Source organism: Aotus nancymaae, unplaced genomic scaffold, assembly GCF_030222135.1.
Source record: "Aotus nancymaae isolate 86718 unplaced genomic scaffold, 86718_ANA_hifiasm-v0.15.2.pri h1tg000111l, whole genome shotgun sequence".
Classification (NCBI taxonomy): Eukaryota; Metazoa; Chordata; class Mammalia; order Primates; family Aotidae; genus Aotus; species Aotus nancymaae.
Window position 1 is genome coordinate 1,111,674 of NW_026988526.1, and position 20,996 is coordinate 1,132,669.

General features: G+C 41.2%; 1 protein-coding gene, 1 non-coding gene and 1 pseudogene across 11 annotated transcripts in view; 1 reads left to right on the forward strand and 2 right to left on the reverse strand.

Annotated features, from left to right (window-relative positions):
- Positions 1 to 20,996, forward strand: part of LOC105713889 (transcription initiation factor TFIID subunit 1-like) — an 89,336-nt gene that overhangs the window by 39,580 nt on the left and 28,760 nt on the right. For all 10 annotated transcript variants that reach the window (XR_010340584.1, XM_064370973.1, XM_064370966.1 and 7 more), the window contains exons 26-32: positions 1,156 to 1,264; positions 2,374 to 2,472; positions 2,753 to 2,930; positions 6,772 to 6,839; positions 8,142 to 8,264; positions 8,987 to 9,079; positions 9,165 to 9,249. Coding sequence is in view for 9 of the 10 variants with exons in the window: in XM_064370973.1 (XP_064227043.1) it covers positions 1,156 to 1,264; positions 2,374 to 2,472; positions 2,753 to 2,930; positions 6,772 to 6,839; positions 8,142 to 8,264; positions 8,987 to 9,079; positions 9,165 to 9,249 (755 nt within the window). In the remaining variant the exon portion in view is untranslated. The remainder of the gene's footprint in view (positions 1 to 1,155; positions 1,265 to 2,373; positions 2,473 to 2,752; positions 2,931 to 6,771; positions 6,840 to 8,141; positions 8,265 to 8,986; positions 9,080 to 9,164; positions 9,250 to 20,996) is intronic.
- Positions 1,425 to 1,531, reverse strand: LOC135272560 (U6 spliceosomal RNA). Its single transcript, XR_010340585.1, has one exon. It is a non-coding gene; the product is annotated as a U6 spliceosomal RNA (small nuclear RNA).
- On the reverse strand, positions 19,386 to 19,507 carry LOC135272561 (small nucleolar RNA U13; annotated as a pseudogene).

Genomic DNA, 20,996 nt, shown 5'->3' on the forward strand with positions numbered 1-20,996 from the left:
TAGTTTTTCTTAGACTATATATATATCACTGTGGTATAGTTAGAATATGATATCTGAAACATACTGAATCAATTCTGTTTTTGTGTGTAATTTAAGAAATCAATTTGATACAGTTAGAGTCATTTATTTCTATTTGTATTCAGTTTTGCTGAAATTACAGACATGAGCCACCACACCCAGCCCCCATCCTTGTTGATTTAATTATTAATATCTGTACTAGTCATTGTTTTCTGAAGCACATTAAAAGAGGAAGATAGGCTGGGCATGGTGGCTCATGCTTATAATCCCAGCACTTTGAGAGGCTGAGGTGGGAGGATCACTTGAGCTCGAGTTTGAGACCAGCCTAGGCAATATAGTGAGACCCTGTTTGTATTACTAAAAAAACAGTTTTAAAATTTAAAAAATGAAGAAGAGGAAAATGTGATACCTTGATCCCTTATAGGGTAAGAGAAGAAGGTGAATACTCTTTAATGATTGAGGGAAGCCCAAACTAGTTTGTTTTGTTTTTTTTCAAACCAGTTTTTAATTTCTTGTTTCCATTCTGAATGAGTTAGGTGTACTAGCCTTTTAACCTTTAAGATAGAATCTTGGGGCTGGGCATGGTGGCTCACACCTGTAATCCCAGCACTTTGGGAGGCCAAGGCGGGTGGATCATCTGAGCTCAGGATTTTGAGACCAGCCTGATCAACATGGTGAAACCCCGTCTCTACTAAAAATACAAAAATTAGCCAGGTGTGGTGGCAGGCACCTGTAATCTCAGTTACTTGGGAGGCTGAGGCAGGAGAATCACTTGAACCTGGGAGGTGGAATTTGCAGTGAGCTGAGATTGCGCCATTGCACTCCATCCTGGGTAACGAGTGAAACTGCATTTCAAAAAAAAAAAAAAAGATAGAATGTTGGAACTCGATTCTTAAAATTCTTTAGCCTGGTTTCCTTATCTTCCTAATAGGAAACTGAGGTCAAGTTATTAATTTGGAGAGCCTATGAGGGCTTGCCTGATCTGAGCCTTAGAAGGTGGATGTCTGGCCTTTGGTTTGGTGTTTTCCTCCCTAGGCTCGTTCTTAGGTACCTTGGACTTTTTGTATTATAGTTGCTTTTTTTTCCTGGGGACTAGAAATCGGGGCTGCATCTTATGAAAAAGTGTTTTGATTGCAGTGCGGATGAGGTTCGAAGAAAATCTCTGGTTCTCAAGTTTCCTAAACAGCAGCTTCCTCCAAAGAAAAAACGGCGAGTTGGAACCACTGTTCATTGTGACTATTTGAATGTGAGTCTGGGCGTTGCTTCCTTCTGATTAAGTGGGTTCTCATTGATTCCCCTGGCCGTGTATGCCATGGCTCTGACAGCCTTAGATTCTCCATTTGCCTTGCCCTGAGAATTATGGGTACTGTTCATTGTAAGACTTCTTTTTTTTTTTTTCTAAATTTTTTTTCTTTTTACACTTCACGAATTTGCGTGTCATCCTTGCACAGGGGCCATGCTAATCTTCTCTGTATAGGTCCAATTTTAGTATATGTGCTGCTGAAGCGAGCACTTATTGTAAGATTTCTAAAACATGTTTGTCTAGTTAGAGAATGTGGATTTTATTTTTTTTTTTTGAGATGGAATCTTATTCTGCCCAGGCTGGAGTGCAGTGGCGTGATCTCAGCTCACTGCAGCCTCCATCTCCCAGGTTCAAGCAATTCTTCTGCAGCTGGGATTACAGGCACACACTACCATGCCCAGCTAATTTTTGTATTTTTTTTTGTTTGTTTTTTTGAAGACGGGGTTTCACCATGTTGGCCAAGCTGTTTTTGAACTCCTGACCTCAAGTCATCCGCCCACCTCTGCCTCCCAAAGTGCTGGGGTTACAGACATGAGCCACTGTGCCTGGCTAATTTTTGTATTTTTATTAGAGATGAGGATTTGCCATATTGACCATGCTGGTCTCGAACTCCTGACCTCAGGTAGTCCACTCGCCTTAGCCTCCCAAAGTGCTGGAATTACAGGCGTGAGCCACTGTGCTTGACTGATTTTGTGGGGGTTTTTTTGGTTTTGTTTTTGTTTTGAGACAGAGTCTTGCTCTGTCACCCAGGCTGGAGTGCAGTGGTGTGATCTTGGCTCACTGCAGCCTCTGCCTCCCAGGTTCAAGTGATCCTCCTACCTCTGCCTCCTGAGTAGCTCGGATTACAGGCACATGCCACCACACCTGGCTAATTTTTGGAGAAGGGGTTTCTCTGTGTTGCCCAGGAGGGTCTTGAACTCCTGGCCTCAAGTGGTCTGCCTGCCTTGGCCTCCCAAAGTGCTGGGATTATAGGCGTGAGCTACTGTGCCCAGACAGAATATGGATTTTTTTTTTGGTCTGAGGAGGCATTCTTATGTCTTGTTTCTCCTTAGAGACCTCGTAAGTCCATCCATCGGCGCCACACAGACCCTATGGTGACGCTATCATCCATCTTGGAGTCCATCATCAATGACATGAGAGATCTTCCAAATGTGAGTTCATTGCATTGGATATCTATAGTATGGATGTTAAGGTCCTTTGTTCTGTCTGTGATTTCCAGTAGGGGGCAGTAATCTATAGGTCTAGGCACCTCGAATTTTGAGGGATGTAGTTTTTTGTTTTTTTTAAAGCAGTTTAATAGAGGAAACAGATCTGCTCCATCTAGAAAGATCCCTTTCAGAGTTGATAGACCAGGTTAAGGTGTGTGAGTCTTCAGGAATTGGCTCTGGCAAGTGTTCTTTGCTGATGTATGGTTCTGGCTCTTGTTTGCAGACATATCCTTTCCACACTCCAGTTAATGCAAAGGTTGTAAAGGACTACTACAAAATCATCACTCGGCCAATGGACCTGCAGACACTTCGTGAAAATGTCCGTAAACGCCTCTACCCATCTCGGGAAGAGTTCAGAGAGCATCTGGAGCTAATTGTGAAAAATAGTGCAACCTACAATGGTAAGAATCATATGTCCCATGGCTGCAAAGGTCACTGTTCAGATCCTTATTCATTCCTTACTGGCCCTAAATTCAGACTGGATTGGATTGAGAGGACTACAGTGCATTTGTGCATTCATTTGTGGGTATGAAAATCAGATAATATACATTTTCAGTCATTGAATAAATATCACTTCCTTTTATTCCCACTGTTTTTAGTTCTTATATCCTCTGGGGAATTTGGAGTCTGTCCACTGCAATGAAACAGTTGCATGGAAAGTAGTGGAAGAGGTGAGCCTAGGTTAGAAGAGAGAGACATTCAGTGTGGATGGAACCTGTGTAGAGTATGCACTTGTGACCATATTCTCTGTGTCTGAATCTTTGATTTGATCTACAAATATGTTAGAGGCACTCAAAAGCTGAGAAAACAAAAGAAGAAGTAATCTGTTTGTGTGTCTTTTTTTTTTCCTTGTGAGACAGGGTTTCACTCCTATTGCCCAGTAGTCTCCCGAGTAGCTGGGACTAAAGGCTGTTGCCACCGTGCCCTGCTAATTTTTTTTTTTTTTTTTTTTTGAGACGGAGTTTCGCTCTTGTTACCCAGGCTGGAGTGCAATGGCGCGATCTCGGCTCACCGCAACCTCCGCCTCCTGGGTTCAGGCAATTCTCCTGCCTCAGTCTCCGGAGTAGCTGGGATTACAGGCACGCGCCACCGTGCCCAGCTAATTTTTTGTATTTTTAGTAGAGACGGGGTTTCACCGTGTTGACCAGGATGGTCTCGATCTCTTGACCTCGTGATCCACCTGCCTCGGCCTCCCAAAGTGCTGGGATTACAGGCATGAGCCACCACACCCGGCTTAATTTTTGTATTTTTTTGGTAGAGATGGGGTTTCGCCATGTTGCCCAGGGTGGTCGTGAACTCCTGGCCTCAAGTGGTCTGCCTGCCTTGGCCTCCCAAACTGTTGGTTTCACCATGTTGCCCAGGCTCGTCTCAAACTCCTGAGCTCAAGTGATCTGCCCACCTTGGCCTCCCAAAGTGCTGGGATTACGGACGTGAGCCACTGTGTCCGGCCACATTTTTTTAATTTCACCATAAGAAATCTTTAAAATGAGTACTCTTATAACCCTCATTTTCCAGGTGAACATACAGGTCTGTAGTGTTTAAATAGCTTAAAAATTTTTTTGTTTAATGAGAAAGATGAGCTGATGGGTTGATGTGTGCAGTAAACCACCATGGCACACGTTTACGTGCAAATCTGCACGTCCTGCCCATGTATGAAAAAAGAAAAGGAAGATGACTTTACCTTGAGGGGCATTTCTAACCTACATCTGTGATCTTTTTTTTTTTTTTCTTTGGAGATGTAGGCTCTCTGTGTTGCTCAGGCTGAAGTGCAGTGGTACGATCTTGGCTCACTGCAATCTCTGCCTCCTGGGTTCAAGTGATTCTCCTGCCTCTGCCTTCTGAGTAGCTGGGATTATAGGTGCCCACCACCATGCCCAGCTAATTTTTGTATTTTTAGTAGAAATGAGGTTTTGCCATGTTGGCCAGGCTGGTCTTGAACTCCTGATCTCAGGTGATCTTCCCACCTTGGTCTCCCAAAGTGTTGGGATTGCAGACGTGAGCCACCACGCCCGGCTGATTTTCTTTTTTGAGACAGAGTCTCACTCTGTCGCCCAGGCTGGAGGAGTGCAGTGGTGCGATCTTGGCCCACTACAACTTTCGCCGCTTGGGTTCAAGCGATTCTCCTGTACTCTTTTTTTAAAATTTTTATTTATTTTGTTTATTTTTTTCCTGTGGTTCTCTAAGAAGGAGCCTGTACTCTTAACTAACATGCTCAATATACCCTTCTCCACTTTTTCACTTACCATTTATGCCTCACACCCGTGTACTTGTCTTCGGCTGAAGTACTAGCTACATTCTAATTGCTGTATCCACTGGCCACATTTCAGAAATAACCTTTTATTTAAGCAGCTTTATTGAAATATACACAATGGCTCATGCCTATATAATCCCAACACTTTGGGAGGCCAAGGCAGGAAGATCACTCGAGCCCAGGAGTTTGAGACCAGCCTGGGCAATATAGTGAGACTCTGTCTCTACGAAATAAAAAATAAAAATTAGCCAGGCATGGTGGCATGCGCCTGTGGTCCCAGCTACTTGAGACACTAAGGTAGGAGGGAGGATTCCTTGAGCCCGGGAGGGTGAGGCTGCAGTGAGCCATGACTGCACCACTGCACTCCATCCTGGACAACATAGTGAGACCCTGTCTCGAAGGAAAAGAAAACAGGAGTGAAGTACTAATACTAAGAAAAAAGGAATGAAGTACTAATTTTTAATTTTAATAGAGGTAGGGTTTCACCATGTTGGCCAGGCTGGTCTCAAACTCCTGGCCTCAAGTAATCTGCCTGCCTCAGCCTCCCGAAGTGCTGGGATTGCAAGCGTGAGCCACCACTCCTGGCCACAATAATTTATTTTCAAGTCATTTCTTTGAGTAGACCAGTAGCTATATTTTATTCTTTTTGTTTTGTTTTTTGAGATGGGGGTCTCACTCTATCACCCAAGCTGGAGTGTAGTGGCGTAATCTTGGCTCACTGCAGTCTTCACCTCCTGGGCTCAAGCAATCCTTCTGTCTCAGCCTACCGAGTAGTTGGGACTACAGGTGCATGCCATCATGCCTCAGTCTCACAAAGTGTTGGGATTACAGGCGTGAGCCACTGTGCCTGGCCTAAACTAGTAAGTCTCATAGGCAGGAAGTCTGTTTTATTTTTCCTTATATTGCCATCATTGAACACATTGTACACAATCATTAAACATCTGTTAAAGGAACAAACAAGTGAATGCTGAATTAAGTAATTAGTAACTGAGAATAGAACTGAGCTTTAGGCTCTGGGGAGCACTAACACAAAAGGGTAGACAGGAATACAGTCTAGCAAAGGATATGTAAAAGAAGTAATTGGAATTACTAGCTAGATGAAAATATTTTAGCTTCTTTATGATGAGCTTAAATTAGGGCATTTATAAGCAGAGAGTATAGGAGATAGGTCAGGTAGTTCAAGGATTTTCTGAAGCTTCTGATATGGATAAGTGTTGAAGATTCTTTAATAACACATGCTTTGGATTAACCTGATGTTATGAGAACACCACAAACTAAATTCTACACAGTAAAATTTCAATCACAAATTGTATATGCTAAGTGTGGGAAAATTTCAAGTCTTCCATTGGTGTCTTCAGTCATTCTTAAAGAAATTATCGTTGCCCTTCCATAGTATCATTTTCAAGGTATTAAAGGCAGCAGTAGTACCACTGTGTGTATATACACACAAATTAAGGAAAGAGTTAAAATTACTCATTCATATTGTGTACCTGCTGTGTTTTAGGCACTGAAAAATGGACCTAAGTCCGGTATATCTGTCTAACCCATCAATTAGCCTGCTGCCTGACACACACTAGGTTCTTAAGTCAGCACATTAAAAGGATAAAGAAGTGTTGGCAGCTCTTGCCTCTCCCCGCCCTTTTGTTTTTTTTTTGAGACCCAGTCTTGCTCTGTTGCTCAAGCTGGAATGTGGAGTGCCGGGGCATGATCTTGGCTCACTGAAGCCACCTCCTCCCAGGTTCAAGTGATTCTCCTGCCTCAGTCTCCTGAGTAGCTGGGATCACAGGCACTCGCCACCACTCCTGGGTAATTTTTTTGTATTTTTAGTAGAGACAGGGTTTCACCGTGTTGGCCAGGCTGGTCTTGAACTCCTGACCTCAGGTGATCCACCTGCCTCGGCCTCCCAAAGTGCTGGGATTATAGGTGTGAGCCACTGCACTCGGCCTTGCCTCCCATTTTTAATGGTCTTATCTCTTACTGTTCCTCTACAGGGCCAAAACACTCATTGACTCAGATCTCTCAATCCATGCTGGATCTCTGTGATGAAAAACTCAAAGAGGTAAGACATTTAGAATGAGAGAAAGGCAGTGGAATTTGAAGGTGGGGGATATCATCAGGGTTTGGGAAGTAGGGAATTTAACAGAAGGAAAAGTATATGTGGGAGTAGCAGATCTTTAGTATATGTGAAAGTTGGAAGGGACTTTAGAACTCATAGGCCAGTCTCTTTTGTAGATGAAAAGACTGGGCCCATAGAAGAAAATTATTTGTTCTGGACATCTTGACTATTAATTAAGTTAGAATTAAGATCCAGCACCTACATAACTCATTAGAAAGGACAAAGGAAAGTGACTTTCCAGGAAGTTAGCTGTACCTAAGAGATTGGTCAGTGTTTTAGGAAGGAGGAAGAAGTAGACATTTAACAAAAGAGAATAGCCAGTAAACATGAAAAGATTCTCAACTTGACTGATTGTTGAGGAGATGCAAATTTAAACCATGATATCACTACATACCCACTGGAAAGGCTAAAATTAAAAAGACTGACAATACTAAGTGTTGATGAGGATTTGGAGCAATAGGAATACAAACTTTTTCCTACTAGAGTCTAAAATAAATTTATTGGATTAGGTCACCGTTATACAAAAGTCACTAATCAGTAATAATGTTTAGTGTTTTCAGCAATAGTTTTATAACAAAAACAGCATGACCTTAAAGCCTAAATTGCCAAAGACGTTTTGTGTCTGTGTGTGTGTGTGTTTGCGAGCTATGATATTGACACTCAGGTATGTATAAATTTTGGAGAACTAGAAGAATAGAATGTAGAGTACCGAAAGAAGTTGTTGACACATCTTTTTTAACCCTTTTCCTTGAATATCTTTTTGTTGTTGTTTTTCTCGTGACAGGGTCTTGCTCTGTCACCTGGGCTGGAGTGCAGTGGTGCAATCTTCGCTCACTGTAACCTCTGCCTCCGGGGTTCAAGTGATTTTTGTGCCTCGGCCTCCCAAGTAGCTGGGACCACAGGCATGTGCCACCACGCCCAGCTAATTTGTTTTTTGGGTTTTTTTTTGTATTTTTAGTAGAGATGGGGTTTTGCCATGTTGGCCAGGCTGGTCTTGAGCTCCTGGCCTCATGTGATCCACCTGCCTTGGCCTCCCAAAGTGCTGGGATTACAGGTGTGAGCCACTGTGCCCAGCCTGGAATATCATTTATCTTGACTTGTTGTCATTCAGTAGATAATTCAAAGTTACACTTTTTGGGGCAAGGGTAATACATAGCTAGCTGAACCTTAAATCACCCTTAATTTTTCTATGGTGATCACACCTGAGGGAAATCTCTGTCTTGGCTTTGCTTTGTTTAATTTCAGAAGGAAGACAAATTAGCTCGTTTAGAGAAAGCTATCAACCCCTTGCTGGACGATGATGACCAGGTGGCATTTTCTTTCATTCTGGACAACATTGTCACCCAGAAAATGATGGCAGTCCCAGATGTAAGCTGTCTCTGTGCTAAATATTGTGAGGATGGTGCGGGAGAAGGAAAGATGTACAGGGTTTACATATGTATGTATTTTGGAGTCTGGGTGGTTTATGTCAGTTGTGACTGGTGTGCGATTTTACATATTGACCTTTTTGCTGTATTTGTACGTTATCTTTTTTTTTAAGCGTACGTTATCATTGAAATCAAAGAGGCCAGGAATCTTTGGATGTAGGGAGGTTTCTGCTTCCTGTTGTTGACAGTCAGTATAAGAATGCTCCTGAATAGCCCTGTAGAGAGAGGATGCTTGCTAATGCAAGGCTTTTGATTTAGAGGTGCTTCCAGGCAAATGATACTTTGATAATTAGCGACTGTTGGTTGTCTTTTTATTTCGATTTTTTATTGTTATAGTGATCCTCCCCAGGAATTCTCAAATGAGTTTACTGTTGCACTATAGGAGTGTGTTCTACATGTGTAATGCTATAAAACTTCGGGATGGGACTAGGGAATAAGGAATGTTGATTATGACTATAGAGCAAGTGTTCTTACCCTCTCATGGCATAGAAATCTTAAAGGAATCTATGAACCCCTTACATTATATACACACATTGTGTATGACTGTGTTTTTCTGGGGAAAAAAGTCCATAGCTTTTTTTCAGGAATAGTTGTGACCCAACAAAGGTAGAGAAATTCTTCAGAGTGGTTTCCATTTAATTTCCTATGCTTTCTATTTACTAGTCTTGGCCATTTCATCACCCAGTTAATAAGAAGTTTGTTCCAGATTATTACAAAGTGATTGTCAGTCCAATGGATTTAGAGACCATACGTAAGGTAAGTGAGTGATTTGGTCTAAATGCTTTTTTACAATCAAGTGACTGTGTGTGTGTATCTGAGTGCCTGATTATTTTCATCACAGAATATCTCCAAACACAAGTATCAGAGTCGGGAGAGCTTTCTAGATGATGTGAACCTTATTCTGGCCAACAGTGTTAAATATAATGGTGAGTATTTCTTTTTTTTTTTTTTTTCTTTCTATCTGTTCATCTTCTATCCATCTAACATTAGTTAGCATTATTAAAAAGATTTTTTTTGAGACAGGATCTTGCTCTGTTGCCAGGGCTGGAATGTGATCATAGTTCACTGAACCAGCCACCTGCCACTGCACCAAGCTCTTTTTTTGTGTCTGTGGTAGAGACAGGGTTTTGCTATTTTGCCCAGGCTGGGCTCAAGCAATCCTCCCACCTAGGCTTCCCAAAATGCTGGGGTTACAGGTGTGGGCCAGCGCTCCTGGCCAGCGTTATTAAAATGTATGTGCATAAAGAAGCCTTGAGCAGTGACAGCAGAATCAGTTGAATGACTTAGTCTTTTTAAGATGGAGTTTCATTCTTGTCGCCCTAGCTGGAGTGTAATGGCACAATCTTGGCTCACTGCAAGTACCGCCTCCTGGGTTCAAGCGATTCTCCTGCCTCAGCCTCCTGAGTAGCTGGGATTACAGGTGCCCGCCACCACCCCCAGCTAACTTACATATTTTTAGTAGAGATGGGATTTCACTATATTGGCCAGGCTGGTCTCAAACTCCTGACCCCAGGTGATCCACCTGCCTTGGCCTCCCAAAGTACTGGGATTACAGGCATGAGCCACCACATCAGGCCAGTCTTTTTGTTTTGTTTTGTTTTGTTTTGTTTTAAAGAAAGCATATATTTTAGTGTGTATGTTGTATAAAGATTGCCATTAGCCTTTAATGATGAAAAAGTAATATATGCTTACTTTTGAAATCTTGGTAGGCACAGAAAAAGGAGGTGAGAATAAAAATCAAATGGATATTACTTTGGTCTCTGAGGCATCACTGCTTTTTCCTGGGATGTGAAAACTTAACTATGCCCCAGGCCCTTCGATGGAGTTTATGGAAATGGGTAGCTGTAGACTATGGTGAGCTTCCTGGGTACATGCAATTTTCCTCAGTACATGAGTTGATTTAATAACATATGCCAGACTCTGTGCTAGCTGCTTAATCTACCGATAGGAAAGACAGTCACTGTCCTCAAGTCATTCATAATCCAGTTGGTGGAAAGAGACAATTAAAATGCGGCTTGGAACCAGGCACAGTGGCTCATGCTTATAATATCAACACTTTGGTAGGCTGAAGTGGAGGACTGCTTGAGGCCAGGAGTTTGTGACCAGCTTGAGCACACGTAGCAAGACCTCGTCTTTATAAAAAACTAGCTAGGAGGTGGTAGTGAGTGCCTGAAGTCTTAGCTACTTGGGAGGCTAAAGCAGGAGGATCGCTTGAACTCAGGAGTTCAGGACTGCAGTGAGCTATGGTCATGCCCCTGCACTATATCCTGGGTGACAGCGAGACCCTGTCTCTATAAGTAAATAAGTAAAATGCAGCTTAACAAGGGCTGTAATAGAAGTATATACAAAGTGCATCAGGTGAGAGCAAGGAATATCTTAACCTGAGGGTTAGGGAAGGCTTCTTAAACGAGCTAATACTTCAGTTTTTTTTTTTTTTTAATTCATTCTTTCTGCCTGTGTTTCAGAGGATAATAATTCCGTTTCGAATGACTCCATTGTTAAGCAAACCTTGAGTAATTATATGTGCTGGCACTGATAGATGTTACAAATACAAAATTAGATATGGTCTTTGCCCCAGATTAGTTTAGTTTAGTTGGGGAAACAGAAAAGGAAAAACATTTTATTGCTATAAGCATGCACAGAGTGCCACAGGACAGTATATCCAAATTCGAATGGGTCTGGCCGTGGTGGCTCATGCCTGTACTCCTAGCACTTTGGGCGACTGAGATGGGTAGATCACTTGAGCTTAAGAGTTCAAGACCAGCTTGGGCAACATGGCACAAGACCCCATCTCAAAAAGGAAAAAAAAGTGGCATTAGAGGAAGCTTTCTGGAAGAGGGTTTTCTTTTTCATTTTTTACAAACAGAGATGGGGGTCTCACTATGTTGCCCAGTCTGGTCTGGAACTCCAGAGCTCAAGCCATCCTCCCATCTTGACCTCCCAAAGTGTTAGGATTCCAGGCATGAGCCACCACACCCATCCAGAAGAGAGTTTTCTTAAGCTGAGTTCTGAAAGATCAATGGTGTTTACTTGGCAAAGAATGTGGAGGAGAAAATGTTCTAGGTGGAGAGAACAGCAATATATAAAGGCACAGAGGCCTGCAATTGCACGATAGGTTTAAGAAACAAGGAGTTGGGGTTGCAGTTAAAGCGTACATATTGGTGAATGACTGGAGGCAGGCAAGAGTCAAATCAGAGGGTTGGGTGTGCCATACTTGAGTTTGTACTTGATCCTAAATGGAAAAACACTGAAGGAATGAAGCAGGGAAATGATTTCTTACAATTCCTTAAACAAATAGAAGACGGAGGTAAGGGCACTTGAGAGAATTGCCTAGCATACTGCGGTCTCAACGGAGAATCCATATGATGATAAGACTTTTATCCTGTAATTTTTAGCAGTAGGTAGTACGGCTATTAAGTTTGTCGGAAGGGGCAGAGAATTGGAGAGAAAAGGTGGAGGACTGGACAATCAGAAAGACTGATGAAGAAGTAGGCATTCTGAGCAGAGAACACAGTGTTTAATATCATAGAAGAATGAAAGAACAGGGCAAGTTCAGGGAACCGTATGTAATAACCAGAACATGCATACATCTTTAAGGAGATGAGACTTCTATTTTTGTTCATTCTGGTTTGGGTTGAAAGAATCTACTCTGCTCTGATTATTATACATTGGAAATTAGAGAGTGGAAATGCCCCTTGTTGGGTCAGTTATCCATTATTGTTTCATGAAAACACCTAAAGTTAATCATCCAGAATTCTGGCAGTGGAAGTGCTGGTAAGCTCACAGATGTCTAAAAAAGACTGTGTATAGCAAGTGATAAGCAAGAGTGTTAACAGGCACTTGACCTGCTGATGGCTGACTTAGGACATAGGGCACACTTACAAGGAACTTATGTAAAACAGTAAGAGAAACCCAGAAGAACTAATAGGAAAGTAAGCAGAGGGCAGATGGACAAATCACAGAAGACAAAAATTAAATAACAAACATGAGTGAGTATTCTGTTGCACTAGTAAATAAATGCAGTTGGGCCTGGTATGGTGGCTCACCCCTGTAATCCCAGCACTTTGGGAGGCTGAAGCGGGCAGATCACCTGAGGTCAGGAGTTTGAGACCAGCCTGGCCAACATGGTGAAACCCTGTCAGACTGTACTAAAAATACAAAAATTAGCTGAGCATGGTAGTGGGCACCTTGTAATCCCAGCTACTTGGGAGGCTGAGGCATGAGAATTGCTTGAACCGGGAGGCGGACGTTGCAGCAAGCCAAGATAGTGCCACTGCATCCCAGCCTGGGCGATAGAGCAAGACTCTGTCTCAAAAAAAAAAAATCTGTCGCCCAGGCTGGTGTGCAGCGTTGCCATCTTCACCTCCCAGGTTCAAGTGATTCTCCTGCCTCAGACTCCTGAGTAGCTGGGATTACAGGCATGCACCTCTGCGTCTGGCTAATTTTTTTGTATTTGGTTGTCCTAAAAAAAAATGAGTATCCAGTGTTGCTAGATATTTTTCAGGAGAAGCTGAAAATCTGGACTTTTTATGTGACATTTTCAATTTTTTACATACTTGCAAGTAGTTTAAATATTTTTTAACTCCATTGGCCAAATGAAAACGTCTATCTGTAGGCCAAATCTGGCTCCTAGTCTTCAACCTCTGGCATAGTAAAAAAAAAAAAAAAAAAAAAAAAAACCCAGCCCTTAGAGTAGGAGAGAATTTTTTTTTTTCCTCAAGTAGTAGTAAATAATGTCTTGGTAGTAGCAGTGGACAACCTAGAAGGCTGACTTTTCCCCATCCTTAACCAGTGGATGAGAGAATAGGACACTTCTGAATAGGTCTCTAAGGGTTAGTAGTGCCATGTGATATGAAATGGTGACATCTAGAAAGACATTGAGGAATTAAAGGCACATAAAAAATATTTCCTACTATCATGTAATAATACATGAAATAATATCTGTTTAAAACTTTGTTCTTTCAGCCAAATATGATCCCACCCCTGTTTTTAATTAATAGTAACAAAGTCTGAGCTGGGTGCAGTGACTTTCCTGTAATCCTAATGCTTTGGGGGGAAATTAAGGATATGAAAATCAAGGCATTCGGCCAGTGTGGGCCTGAAAAAAAAAAAAAAAGAAAAAGAAAATTAAGGCAGGAGGATCTCTTAAGGCCAGAAGTTCAAGACCAGCCCTGGCTAGAGACCCTGTCTCTACAAAAAAATTTAAAAATTAGCTGGGCATGGTGGTGTGCACCTGTAGTCCCAGCTACTTGGGAGACTGAGGCCGGAGGATTGCTGAGCCCAGGAGTTCAAGGCTGCAGTAAGCCATGAGTGTGCCACTGCGTGCCAGCTTCGTTGTCAGAGTGAGACCCTGTTTCAATAAACAAAAAATAAAAATAGTAACAAAGTCCATGTGGACTTTTATTCTCTACTAGGTATTAAAGTTAGTCTAAATTAGTAGAATGGTATATCGGTTAACATTATTCTATTCAGATCCTTCACACATAATATCATACTGCATATGAGCATATTTCTATAACCTTTTACACTGACTTCATTGGCTTACCCTTTATTAGTCACATATTTAGCCCATGAACTATATTGTATATAGCCAGAATACTTAGCACTAAGATTAGGGTCATTAGGCAAAAAGCAGAATATAAGTAACACTCCATACAAAACGCCTCTGGACATAGGCAGTATGTATCAGAGGAATCAGTGTTGTCCTTAAGTGATGACAATGAACTGTACACCAATTATAGAGTTAAGCCCTTGTGCCTTCTGGCTACCACGTAAGTACTAGATCAATCTCGGAACCTCTGTTCATGTTTAAATAGCATTTGAAAAGAACATTAATAATCAAGGAAGCCCACAACTTTTAAGTAGTTGGAGTTATTGAGCAGTCCCAAAAGGACCACAAGATTCTGTGTCAGTTAAAGGAGAGAGTCATCCAGATAAATCCCTTCTGAAAAATACAACCCAAACTTTTTGCCAGACTTAACAAAGTTGGCAGAGGCCTTACTACTTAATATTTAGTTAAATTTGAAATGAGCTGCATAGTCTGTGACTGTACCACCCTAAATGTGCCTGATCTCATTTGAAATGAACTGCATAGTCTGAACCAATAGGTGACACTGAGTTAGGCATGATGAGATTCCCTTTCCCAAAGATTTCATAGCGAGTTTCTCCTCTAGTGCTCTTAAAACCAAAATCAACTCCAGTAAGAAGCCATCTTTGGGATGGACATAGGTAGAACATGTGTCATGAAACCTGAGAGCCCGAAGTTTTAGAAGACTGAGTTGGACTCCACAATCTAGATATAAATTTACAAAGAAAAACTGAGACATGTTCCCCTACCCCCAACTTTTGTGGGCTCTGATAGTTGTTCAGGTTATAGGACTTTGCCTGGCATCCTGGAGTCTCATCCTACGCCTGTGCAGCTTAGTAGTTATTCAGCCAGAGACTAAAGGGAACCTTTGCAGATCTTGATATTTTTCTGTGGAGCACCCTCTTCTCCAGTTATGCTTTGCTATTTCCAGCTGTCTTAACCTCCTCAGACTCCGGCACGTCTCCACAGCTCAGAAAGATTGCTGTCTTTGGCTTGCCTTCAGCAGAAAGCCAGGGACAATTGTACCTTCTCACAGAGATCACACAGTCTTATACTATTTGTTGCTCAGTGTCTGAAAACAGTTGTTTCATTTGTTTTTTTTCTAGTTTTCTGGTTATAGTAGGAGGACTAATCAAATAGCATTTACTCCATCATGCCCAGAAAGTCCTTTAATTTTTGATTTTATGGTATTTCTGACATACAGAAACTTCATATTTATTAGTTACTTCTATATGATTCTTGTCTTTGGTATTATAACTGTTTAAAAGATCTTCCCTACCCCCAAGATAGCAAACCATATTTTCTTCTAATACATATAGTATTTTAAATATTTAAATGTTTATCTACTTTTTGAATAGAACCTTAAATATAAGATAAATACATAACTTACTTTCTTTCCCAAATACTAGCCGAAGCGTCCAAGTCCCATTTATGGAACAGTCTAACCTTTTCTACTAATTGAAATGCTGCCTCTTTTTTTTTTTTTTTTTTTTTTTTTTTAAACAAGGTCTTGCTCTGTTGCCTGGGCTGGAGTCCAGTGGTGTGAGCATGGGTCACTCCAGCCTCTACCTCCTAGGCTCAAGCTGTCCTCCCACCTCAGTCAAGTAGCTGGGACTACAGGCACACATCACCAAGCTTGGCTAATTTTTGTATTTTTAGTAGAGATGGGGTTTCACCATGTTGCCCAGGCTGGTCTCAGACTCCTGGGCTCAAATTGTCCACCCACCTCAGCCTCCCAAAGTGCTGGGATTACAGGCATAAGCCATTGCACCTGGCCAAAATGCTACCTTTGTAATATACTAAATTCTTACATATTCTTGAACCTATTTGAGAGCTTTCTGTTCTGCTTCAATCTATTTGTCTAGTCTGATGCTATTATCACCAGATAATATAATTGTTTCTATCAATCACTAAGGCTTTATAATTTTAAATTCCTTGACTGTGCTTGCCTAATTATCCTAAATAAACTCTAAGGTCATTTTTGTTAGATTCTAACTCTCAACATGATTGAGATTTAATTTATGGATTACTTTAATTTATGTTATTTAATCCATAAATTAAATTTAATTTTATAATTTTACATAATTTTAAATAACATATATTTACAACTTTATACAAATTAAATTTATAAAATTTTATTTAATTCATGGGTTAATTTGGAGAAACTGTGTATCTTTATGATTCTGCATTTTTCCACTTGGAAGCTTAGGTTTCTTTATTTATTCACATTTTCTTTTATGTCCCCCAATAATGGCTTCTAGTTTTCTTCATGTAGTTTCTAGACGTCTTTTTAAAATTTATTCCTATGCATTTTATAGTTTTCGCTGCTTTTGAATTTCTCATTGTTGAGTTTATCCCTAGGTAACTTAAAAGTTTTTATTTTGTTTATTTTTCATTGTCAATATTCAATATAAAATTTAAGTTTTACTGCCATTGTGCATGTGCTTTTTTTTTTTCCTAACTGGTTAAGTCTAAAAGTTTCTATCAGTTTGAAGAATATGAATAGATGATTCAGTACTGTTCATAAGTTAAATATAATGCTTAAGGTATTTCTATAATACTAGTTTCTAAGTCTGTGCTATGAGGGTACTACTATAAGTTTGACCACTAATGAATAATAAGGGTCTTTTTTTTTCCATCAGTGATTGGGACCAAGATATAAGTATTTCCTGTCAGCCTTAGTGGCTCACAACAGTAATCCCAGCACTTTGAGAGGCCAAGGTGGGTGGATCGCTTGAGGCCAGGAGTTTGAGACCAGCCTGGCCACCAACATGGTGAAACCCCATCTCTACTAAAAATACAAAAATTAGCTGTGGCTGGTGGCACATGCCTGGAGCTGAGATCGTGCCACTGCACTCCAACCTGGGCGACAGAGTGAGACTCTGTCCCAAAAAAAAAAAAAAAAAAAAAGAGGAAGAAATACTTCCATATGAAGGTTAAGTCACTTCATGTCATTGAAGAGAAGAAAAACTTTCCCCCAATCCTGCTTCAGTCTCTTGCTGCTATCTTGTCTCTTTCTCTTTCCAGACGGACTTCTTTTATTATGGTAAAATATATATAATATAAAAATTGTCCTTTTATCTATCTTTATTTTTCTTGAGACGGAGTCTCATTCTTTTGCCCAGGCTGGAGTGCAGTGGCACACTCTTGGCTTGCTGCAACCTCCGCTTCCTGGGTTCAAGCAATTCTCCTGCCTCAGCCCCTAGATTAATTGGGATTACAGGCATGTACCACCACACCTGGCTAATTTTTGTATTTTTAGTAGAGATGGGGATTTACTGTGCTGGCCAGGCTGGTCTCAAACTCTTGACCTCAGGCGATCCACCCACCTTGGCTTCCCAAAGTGCTGGGATTACAGGCATGAGCCACTGCACACGGCTTTCATTTTAACTATTTTTAAGTGTACAAATCAGTGGCATTAAGTATATTCACAATGTAGTGCAACCATTACCACTGTCTATTTCCAGAACTTTTTTATTATTCCAAACAGAAACTTTTTACCCTTACATGATAACCCCACTTCTTCCCAGCTCCTGGTAACCTCTATTCTAGTTTCTGTCTCTATGAAATTGCCTATTCCAGGTACGTCATATAAGTAAATCATACAACATATGCAATATTCTTTTATGTCTGGTTGGTTTTACTTAGCATATTTTAAAGGTTCATCCATGTTGTAGCATGTTTCAGACTTTCATTCTTTTTTATGACAGCCAGACTTCTTTTATGAATATGTAACACCTCTCACTATTTTCTTTGCCTGCCAGTAATGCCTCATTTAGCTTTAAGCTGGTTTCCACCCTGCCCAACCTATCAAGTAAACAGGATCACATAATTGTCAGATAGAGTGGGCACTTTTCAGTCCTTATCTTGACTTCACCCTAGTATTTGACATCATTGACCATTCTTTCCTTGCAACTGTATTGTGATTGGCTTCCATGACAATATTCAGCTTTGGCCGGGTGTAGTGGCTCACACCTGTAATCCCAGCACTTTGGGAGGCCAAGGTGGGTGGATCACCTGAGGTCAGGAGTTTGAGACCAGCCTGGCCAACATGGTGAAACCCCATCTCTACTAAAATACAAAAAAATTAGCCAGGCCTGGTAGTGCATGCCTGTAATCCCAGCTACTCAGGAGGCTGAGGCAGGAGAATCGCTTGAACCCGGGAGGTGGAGGTCGTGGTGAGCCAAGGTTGTGCCACTGCACTCCAGCCTGGGCAACAGAGTGAGACACTCCGTCTCATTAAAAAAAAAAAAACAGCCGGGCATGGTGGCTCACGCTTGTAATCTCAGCACTTTGGGAGGTCGAGCGGGCAGATCACCTGAGGTCGGGAGTTCAAGACCAGCCTGGCCAACATGGTGAAACCCTGTCTTAAGAAAAATAAAAAATTAAATTAAAATTAAAAGAAAAAACCCTCTTACAAAAAGGTCAAGCAATTTAGAAATATATAAAATTAAAAGGTACAGCCTCTGCTTGCCCTCTCTGCCCTGCCGTCCCACTCCTGTCTCTTATATTTTCATTTCCCCAGATATAGCAACTTCGTATATATTCTTAAGTACTTTTTTCTATGCTTACACAAAACGTGTTTGCTAATTACACATGCTGCTCTCAGCACACTGCCTGTAGGGTAGCCCTGGTCCACAGGAGCAGTAAAAAAGAAAAGAAAAGAAAATTACACGTATGTTTTTCAAGTTTTTGTTTTATTCTGTAATTTGCTCTTTTTTGTTCATGAATATATTCTGATCCTTTTTATTTTGAGATAATTATAGAATCAGGAAGTTGCAAGAAATAGTACAGAGTCCTGTGGGCTTTTCACTCAGCTTCCTTCAATGGCAGTATCTTACATAGCTGTACTTCAATATCAAAACCAGGAAATTTATATTGGTACATTACTGTTAAGTAAATTACAAAACTTAGTTTTCACCTTTTAAAAAATCTATTCATTTGTGCATATGTATGTGTAATTTTATGCCACACATATATTCCTATAACCACCAGCACCACAATCAAGATTTAGAACTATTACTGTAAAGGAACTCCCTGTTCTTTGTATCTGCACCCCCACCCACCACCACACCCACCACTGTTCCTGTTCCACTTGTCTGTTCTCCATCTCTGTAGTTTTGACATTTGAGCATGTTACATAAATGGAATAATGTCATATGTGACAATTTGAGGTTGACTTTTTTCACAAAGGATAATTCCCTTGAGATCCATCTAAATTGTTGTTGCAGTAGTTCATTTTTTAAATTGTCGAGTGTTCCATTGTGTGGTTGTACCAGAGTTTGTTCAAAAATTTACTCATTGAAGGACATTCAGACTTTCACTGTTTTGTCACTATGAGTAAAGCTGCTGTGAATATTCATGGACAGGGTTTGAGGTGAGTTTAATTTTTCATTTCTCTGGGATAAATGCCCAAGAATAGAATGTAAATGTTTAGTTTTATAAGAAACTGTACTATAATAGTTTTATTTTCCACGTCAGATGGGTAATGTACTGACATTGTAATAAGGTTTGAGGGAGACATATCTCACACATGAGTGTGAAAACCCAGTGTCATCACACTTAGGTCATCATAAGCTTATGAACTACAAAAGGTTTGTGCCACACTTTCAGAGTGTCTGTACCATTTTACATTCCCACCAGCAATGTATGTGATTCAGTTTCTCTGCAGCATTCATTATTAGCACTTTTTTTTTTTTTTTGAGACGGAGTTTCGCTCTTGTTACCCAGGCTGGAGTGCAATGGTGCCATCTCGGCTCACCACAACCTCCGCTTCCTGGGTTCAGGCAATTCTCCTGCCTCAGCCTCCTGAGCAGCTGGGATCACAGGCACGCGCCACCATGCCCAGCTAATTTTTTGTATTTTTAGTAGAGATGGAGTTTCACCGTGTTGACCGGGATGGTCTCGATCTCTTGACCTCGTGATCCACCCGCCTCGGCCTCCCAAAGTGCTGGGATTACAGGCGTGAGCCACCGCGCCCGGCCCCATTATTAGCACTTTTTAGATTTTTAGCTGTTCTTCTATTCCATTGTGATTTTACTTGGCATTTTTCTTTTTTTAAATTAAAAACATTTTCTTGCTCTCAGTCTTAAAATAATTTCCTCAAATACTTTGTACTATTCTAATGGCTAATGATGTTGGGCATCTTTTCATGTGCCATCTCTGTATTTTCTTTCTTTTCTTTCAACAGAGTTTTGCTTGTTCCCCAGGCTGACGTGCAGTGGTGTAATCTTTGCTCACTCCAACCTTCACTTCCTGGGTTCAAGCAGTTCTTGTGTAGCAGGTATTACAGGCACGCAACACCACGCCTGGCAAATTTTTGTATTTTTAGTAGAGACAGTGTTTCATTATGTTGGCCAGGTTGGTCTCGAACTCCTGGCCTCAGGTGATCCGCCCACCTCAGCCTCCCAAAGAGCTGGGATTGTAGGTGTGAGCCACTGTGCTGAGCCCCATCTGTATGTTTTCTTTGGTGAAGTGATTGTTCATTTCTTTGACCCAGTGTTAATTGTGTTGTTTCCTTTTTTTTTCTTTTTTCTTTCTTTCTTTCTTTCTTTCTTTTTTTAAACAGTCTCACTCTCACCCAGGCTGGAGTGCAGTGACTCAATCTCAGCGGCTCACTGTAATCTCTGCCTCCTAGGTTTAAGCGATTCTTCTGCCTCAGCCTTCTGAGTATCTGGGATTACAGGCGTTTGCCACCATGCCCAGCTAATTTTTTTGTATTTGTACTGGAGACGAGGTTTCACCATGTTGGCCAGGCTGTTATTTGAATGTCTGACTTCAAGTGATCTGCTCGCCTCGGCCTCCCAAAGTGTTGATTACAGGCATGAGCCACCACGTCCAGTCTGTAGAGTCATGCTCTGTCACCCAGGCTGGAGTGCAGTGGTGCAAGCTTGGCTTGCTGCAACCTTTACCTCCCAGGTTTGAGCAATTCTTCTGCGTCAGCCTCCTAAGTAGATGGGATTACAGGTGCCTGCCACCATTCCTGGCTAATTTTTGTATTTTTAAGTAGAAATGGGATTTTGCCATGTTGGTCAGACTGGTCTTGAACTCCTGAACTCAAGTGATCTGCCCACCTCGGCCTCTCAA